This window comes from Chanos chanos, chromosome 3 (assembly GCF_902362185.1).
Source record: "Chanos chanos chromosome 3, fChaCha1.1, whole genome shotgun sequence".
NCBI classification, from domain to species: Eukaryota; Metazoa; Chordata; class Actinopteri; order Gonorynchiformes; family Chanidae; genus Chanos; species Chanos chanos.
In genome coordinates this window covers 390,001-398,007 of record NC_044497.1, presented here as the reverse complement: position 1 = coordinate 398,007, position 8,007 = coordinate 390,001, and the positions used below count along the sequence as shown (strand labels likewise).

General features: G+C 45.6%; 1 protein-coding gene across 1 annotated transcript; it reads right to left on the bottom strand.

Annotated features, from left to right (window-relative positions):
- Nucleotides 1-1,562: 1,562 nt before the first annotated feature.
- metrn (meteorin, glial cell differentiation regulator) lies at nt 1,563-5,241 on the bottom strand. Its single transcript, XM_030770148.1, has 4 exons — nt 5,123-5,241; nt 4,048-4,451; nt 2,192-2,251; nt 1,563-1,867 (listed from the first exon to the last, which is right to left on the bottom strand). Exons 1-4 carry the CDS (start codon nt 5,239-5,241, stop codon nt 1,563-1,565), a joined length of 888 nt encoding a protein of 295 aa, XP_030626008.1.
- Between the last annotated feature and the right edge of the window lie 2,766 nt (nt 5,242-8,007).

Here is an 8,007-nt window from a genome sequence, read left to right as displayed (position 1 = left end):
GATGACTTTGACTTTGGTCTCTGATGGTGTGCCAACAGATTTGAGACACAAACAGAGCTTTACTCATGTCCAGTCTGTCTGCAGTGGAGCCGGTTCTGTTGATCGAATTATCCGGTTTCAGAAGCACTTGAATCGGACCCAGTCACCACGACCTGATGGGACTGCTACCAACCTCCACCACAAACCGTCTGACATACAAACTGCCCAATCAGTGACTCCCATAACTAACGTAATGATTAACATGACTTCCATAATTAACGTGGCTACATCATCACACATGGTGAAGGTCAGACTCCATGGAAATCAGATTCAAAAATGAACATGAACAGGTAAAAAAACTCCATAACATTTCAGAAAAAAAGTAAAACTCTGCACAGAGTGCCAAGAGAACGTAAAAATATCATTAATGTCGTTCTCCTGGGCGCTAAAATCTTTATAACAAGTTTTTTTTAAGACATTTATACAAACTATACGAAGCCTCCGTAGCCTGTCCTAACTTACTGTGTATGAAAAAAGTCCGAGAGTGAATGATAGTTTAAGAAAGAGCACAGACCACAGTTTCCCTGGTCTGTGTTAGCATCATTTGCCTGGCATCACACGTTTCCACACAGAAGACTTTAGCAAATCTATTGGTCACGCGCCAGGAGTGACACCAGCCCTCTCCCCATGTCACTCCTGTTCTATTAGCTTACACAGAGCACACGAAAGCCCAGCTCTCTAACTGCACCCTCATGTTATAACATTTACACGGACCCCAACTTAGCTTGACTCGTAAAGTTCTGCAGGTCACGTCTTTGCCTTGGCACTGGGCTGAACACAGCTTGATGTGACAGTGACAGGCTATGACGGGTCACACTTTACCAAAGATGCTAAGTCAGATGCTAGCTGGGAGATTAGCCCTGAGCTAACCTGGATGCTAATTATGCCCTTAAGTCCCTAAACGGTGCAGTACTCCCACAGGTATATTACGTCTGTCAGCTACATGCTACATGCTACATATAATCGGATTTCTTTTGGTTTAGAGTGCTTGCAACGTCCATATTTCTACATCATTCCAGTGCAAAAAAAAAAAAAAAAAATTAACAGGGCAAAATAACCTCCTAATGTTCACACACAGATTTTCACACAACTCCAGTGATGCAGTACACAGTTAAAGTGTTTGCTTTAAAAATATATATCTATAAAAAATAAACCATTTGGCCGGATAACGCATGCACAGGCAGAGAAGTCACAGTGGTTATATACTGCATACATCCACAGGCACTGGTCATTTCTGTGTCTTAAATTTCCTGAGCGTTTGTTAAAACATTTAATCTTAGTTGTCAGTCTTAATAACAGTGCCGGCCAGTTTCCCTCTCTCAGTGATCACACTGGTCTGTACATACGACCATCAATTCATTTAATTATCTTTCCATCTGAATCAACATAGTCATCCTCTCCTCTGACCAGCTTCTGCAAGACAGTTCTGATTCTGATTCCTGACCCCTTCCCGTCTCTTTCTCTCTCTGAGGTGAGTGAGGCTAGGAGAGGACTACGTGTCCAGCTGTTCCGATTTCTCCGTCTCAGTCTGTGTCCAGTTGGCACGGCAGGTGCAGGTGCTGTTTTGCGCGGCTGTATGCTTTCTGGAAGTCTCTGTAGCGTGGGGCGCATCCTAACCACGCTTGGCCAAAATGAGCCCGACCCGTGAACAGAAAGGTGCCGGGGCCGGGCCTGACGCCACACTCCAGCAGAGTCCGGACCTCCCCGCTCCCTCCCGGCCCAGAGAACAGAGAGAACTTCTGCCGGAACACCCGCGTGACGGCCACCTTAATCACAGCCGCACGCAGGTCTGCGTCCAGCTCCACCGCATGGATATTCCCACGAAACACTGCGCACGCACACACACAGACACACACACACAACCTGTTACTGAAGTGTACAGACACACTCATACATATAGAGGCATTAACACAAACAATCACACACATACACACGCAAACATTTTAATGGAGTTGGTCTGATTGATTTAATTACATACATGTGAGTGTATGTGTTTGCTGATGTTTGAAACTTTTCAACACAACTGTGAGATAAAGAGATATTTTTGTTCATGTCAAAACAAAGAGAGTTCCACCACTAAGATATAAAACACAAATGTGTGTGTGTGTGTGTGTGAGAGAGACAGTGGTGTGCTTTGCAGTGGAACACTCACCAAAGTCACTGGTGCACACAGCCATCAAAATCTCAGAGTCATTACAGGGCCTGCAGGCGCCTGAGAGAGAGAGAGAGAGAGACAGAGAGAGGGAGAGAGACAGAGAGAGGGAGAGAGAGAGAGACAGAGAGAGAGAGAGAGCGAGAGAGAGAGACAGAGAGAGAGAGAGAGAGAGAGAGACAGAGCGAGGGAGACAGAGCGAGAGAGAGCGAGAGAGACAGAGAGAGAGAGAGAGAGAGAGACAGAGAGAGGGAGAGAGAGAGAGACAGAGAGAGGGAGAGAGAGAGAGAGAGAGAGACAGAGCGAGGGAGAGAGAGCGAGACCTAATCAGTTTTGGTTCCAAAGACAGAACACACACACACACACATATATATAAAAGAGCTGTCTAATGATTAAAGTAATTAATCACGATTAATCGCCTGAGTGTGTGTCGTTAATTGCGATTAATCACATTTTTTATCTGCTCAACTTTTACCCTAATGAAAGATTATTCAAGCACAATATGTCTATAAACATGAGTGGACAATATTTGCTTCATCTAACTGTATTTATTATTTTCCTGCAATTCACAGAGCACCTATCCCACCAACAGGTTTAAAACAGCAGCTTAGCATAAGACAATTCAAAATCAAGCTGCTAACATTATTAGTCTACTCAATACAAACCGCTTTCCTAATCCCATTCATTAACTCTGCCCTAAAGCAGACTGGCCAATTTGGATTTTGTGTGTTTTGACTGTTTCCAAAATTTTAAATACTACTCTTAGATATTTCAGATATATTCCTTTGCACCGAGCCAGTTGCTTAGATATGTGTGTGTGTGTGTGTGTGTGTGTGTGTGTGTTGAGAGATTTTGGAAGGTCAGCTCCTTGTCCTGAGTTGAGGCTCTTTAAACTGACCCCCTCCCTCATCAACGCCATGGCAACCAAACAAAAAGGGTTGTCTCAGCTGAGGAAAGATCCACCCCCACCCCCAGTATCTCCACGGAAACCAGCCTCTCATGTAGCCCTCACATACTGAGCTATTGTTCTGCCCCTTCCCCCCTCTCCCTCTCTCTCTCCATCTCTCTCCCCCTCTCCCTCTCTCTCTTCCCCCTCCCTCTCTTCCATCTCTCTCTTCCATCTCTCCCTCTCTCTCTCCCCCTCTCCCTCTCTCTCTTCCCCTCTCCCTCTCTTCCATCTCTCTCTTCCATCTCTCCCTCTCTCTCTTCCCCCTCTCCCTCTCTCCATTTCTGTCTCTCTCTGTCTCCCTCTCTCCATTTCTGTCTCTCTCTCTGTAAATCAGCAGGTTGTCCTGTGTATTCCCACCAAATGACATTTTTATCATTTATGTATCTAACAAAGTTCATCTGTAGTCCTCTGCTGAGAACTGTCAATGTAAAGTGACTGTACAGCCTAAAACTGAGCTAAAGCCACAGTGGTTTGGGGAAAGGAATCATTTTTTTCCAAGCCGGAGTTGCGTGACAATGAGGAGTGTTAGATGTGGAGAAGAGTAAAGGCAACATACATCATGAGTCCTCTCAGTAAACGCACTGTGTAATATAATATACATATAATACATATAATGTTACATTATATGAGTCCTTTCTGTCTCTCTGTCAGAACTGCACTCTCAGTAAACGCACTGTATGTGTGTGCAGTGGTCTTGACTTGTATAAATGAGTGTGTGAGTGTTGAATTTAGGACTTGTACCATGACTTGTGTGTGTGTGTGTGTGTGTTTTAAGGAATGATGTGTTAATGTTTCTTCCCTACCCGGCTATAACTGTAAACATTTACAAAGTGCATTGATGTCAAACTGATCTGCCAGCGTTGGTCTCACTTTACAGAGAGCATTACAACTTTGACATACTACTCACCCTCAACACTAATTGGCTGAGAATCCATGGACAGTCGGGCTGTCCAATCCCCTCTCAGCTCGTAGCGGAAGGCAGCAATTCGCCGGCTGATGTCCTGATGGGGCGTGGCTTGCAGGAAGAGAGTTGCGTCCTCCCCAGGTGTGGCGCTGAAACAGCGAACCTGTGGGGGACCCTGAGGGGGGGGTCTGTCTCCAACCAGCAGTTCTAAAACGCCACTCTTCTCCAGGTAAATCTGAGCACCGCCGAAATGCTGGGAGGGTTTAATGCAGGCGTAGAGTACACCCCTCGGCAGGCGTGGAGATAAACTGAGTCTGAGAGCTCCTGATGGGTAAAGCCAATCCACACTGCCCTCGGCACAGCGCAGCCAAACCTGCTCCACCGTCCCCTGCGGCCGGGACAGCCCGCTACACAGACCAGAGGGGGGGGGGGGGGGGCGAGTAGATTTATTAAACAAATTTTGGTTGAGCTTTCTCCTTTCTTACAACAAACAGATTAAATCAAAGACACACGAGGCAGAGGGAACAGTTTTCAGTGTTTGGGACATGCAGTCAGCGAGAGTTCAGATAAGAACAATTTTCCACATTAAACATCCAGTACACCAGTGCCTCACTGCATCACCCTCCGATTATTTAATATTTTCAGTCCTTAAAACACTTGAACACACAGAGCTGTGTGTTCAAGACCGGCGATAACATGCAATGCTCTGCGCAAAAAGCAGAATATGCATATTTTGTAATTGTATAACTGTCAAACTCTGGGTAACTCCCGGGTAACAGTGTGCAGAGCGCCGTTAATTAAGTTGGTAAATTACGGAAGAAACAATTAAGCGGCCCTCCCACCCACGATATGAAGTCACTGCCTGTCATCTTAAATACTCACTATTATAAAATATGTATAGAAACTTAAAGTCTGTCGTAGTTTGCTGTACTACTTGTTGTAGTATTTACAGCAAACAAATGCACACACACACAGGCTATACCCATAATTAGAGCATTAACAGCTGGCATTAAATCACCAGAAATTCATGTGCATGTCGGGGTGAGCGTCTGGCGTATTTTCCTGTCCGATAACTTACCTTCCTCTCCAGCTGCACTGGTCCTCCGAATAACGACCCAGTACTGAATCCAGGCAGAGCAGTAACAGAACCAGTGACGGAATCAACACCGAGAAAACTCGAAGACCTACAGGTTCCATTTGTCTATGCAAAGAAACGCTTAACGTTACTATATTCCAAAAAAAAAGCCGGCAGGTAATGTTTTCACTAAACTACCTCTTACGGAAGCAAAAAATATCCACTACTTCCATGGTCCTCAATTACAGAGCCCGCCTGTCTCTAAGTGGAGAAACCTGGAAGAAACCTCTAAATTCACTTCTGTCCTAAACTGAATTAAACACTAGCGAAGCGCCAGCGGCTTCTGAAATTTCTTCTGTATGGAGGAATGCTCAGCGTTGACCAATCAGATCGGAGAAGGAGAAACTTTAAACCACTCACAGGTCACCGAAGGGCATGACGAGGCGTGTCTGCCTGCAGAATAAAGTTCAATGAACCAATGATATTATTCACCGATTCAACCAATTTGAATATGCTAAGTTTTGACCACAGACGTGTAGTGGAGTGGGCATGTTTAGCTACAGCATGTCAGAGACGGATTGATTACTTTTCCTCTACGCGGACATGGCGTCAGTTTTGTCTCCTAGAACCCTCAGAGGGTGGACTTTGGAAGGGACAGCTGGGATAAATTATTCAATACAAACATATTCAAAGCATTAGCACCTGTTTGAAGCAGAAAACCGTTAACAGGGCCTTAGTGTACTGAATAATCTGTTGTCATGGTTGTGTGACGGAGGATGATAACATAAACGGTACCCTTGACAAACCAGAGAAAAATTAAAGTGGCACGCGGTTTGACAAAAACAAGCTAAGACACGATGGTGATCTAACTGTCAGACAATTATAGAGAGGAAGATATATAGAGAGAGAGGGAGAGAGAGAGAGAGAGAGAGAGAGAGGGGTGTGGTGGTAAATGGAGGTGGTGAACGCTGTCTGCTGCCTGCTGAGTGTGCCCTTCATGTGGTGGCATTATAAGCAAATCAAATATTCTTTTGTGTTGACATTGGCTTCACAGCAGACTGAGTGTATGGACATGAGTGATGTGGTTATGACAGGCCCTTTGACAGTGGCCTCGCTGATGTGTGTGAGTGAGTGAGTGAGTGTGTGTGTGAGTGAGTGAGTGTGTGTGTGTGTGTGTGTGTGTAGGGTCCCTGCGGCTCTGATGTGTTTAGAAGCCTTTGTTCTCCAAGGGCTATTTCAAAGGGACCAGAGATGAAAGGCTCTCTCCCTCTCTCTCTGTCTGTCTGTCTGTCTCTCTCTCTCGTATGTGTTTGCGTGTGTGTGCGTGCATGCATGTGTAAGTCCAGACATTGTGTAGCTTACACACACACACATGCCCACACACACACACACATGCCAGAGCGGTGTGTAGGGACTAGACTCACTCGGAATGTTGTGATGTTCTGCCTCGGAATGTCATTCTTAGTATTCCTCAGAATTCAGACAATAAGTAAAGTTTAAATATTTGCCATTTGTCTTAGGTCCTCTCCACACTAATCCAGGTAAATTTGTCTTAGGTCCTCTCCACACTAATCCAGGTAAATTTGTCTTAGGTCCTCTCCACACTAATCCAGGTAAATTTGAAAACGCATAATTATTTCTCCGTTTAACCCCTCTGTCCTGTTTTCTGCCTCCAAACACAATACTTTTCCAAAACGCTCTCTGAGGTGCATAATATTGAACATGCCAGGTTCACACTGTAATGTGAACAGGCCTACAAATAGTTTCACTACACACATTCAGAGGAGAGCGCAAGTGTGTGTGTGTGTGTGTGTATAATATTAGGAGATTAAAGTGTTTTGATCCTCTCGGATCTTTGTCCAGCTGTGTTTGCCCCCCCTCCCCAAACACTGTGTGTGTGTGTTCAACGTGTGTGTGTCCACTGTGCGTGTGTTCACTGTGAGTGTGTCCACTGTGTGTGAGATCAGAGATGACATCAGAGATGACATGTCCTAGGCAAAGAAAGCCAGGAAGTCCATGGGAAGGTTGTTTAAACAGAGCAGAGCTGCTTTCAGCTTTTTTTTAATTATTATTTTTATTAAGTGGACACACGCACAGTGGACACACACACACAGTGAACACACGCACAGTGAACACACACACAGTGGACACACACACACAGTGAACACACGCACACAGTGAACACACACACAGTGGACACACGCACAGTGAACACATACAGTGAACACACACACACAGTGAACACACGCACAGTGAACACACACACACAGTGAACACACGCACAGTGAGCACACACACACAGTGAACACACACACACAGTGAACACACGCACAGTGAGCACACACACACAGTGGACACACACACAGTGAACACACGCACAGTGAACACACACACAGTGGACACACACACACAGTGAACACACACACAGTGAACACACACACAGTGGACACACACACACAGTGAACACACACACAGTGAACACACACACAGTGAACACACACACACAGTGAACACACGCACAGTGAACACACACACACAGTGAACACACACACACAGTGAACACACGCACAGTGAACACACACACACAGTGAACACACACACAGTGGACACACACACAGTGAACACACACACAGTGAACACACGCACACAGTGGACACACACACAGCGAACACACACACAGCGAACACACACACACAGTGAACACACACACACAGTGAACACACACACAGTGGACACACACACAGTGAACACACACACAGTGGACACACACACACAGCGAACACACACACAGTGAACACACACACACAGTGAACACACACACAGTGGACACACACACACAGCGAACACACACACAGTGGACACACACACACAGTGAACACACACACACA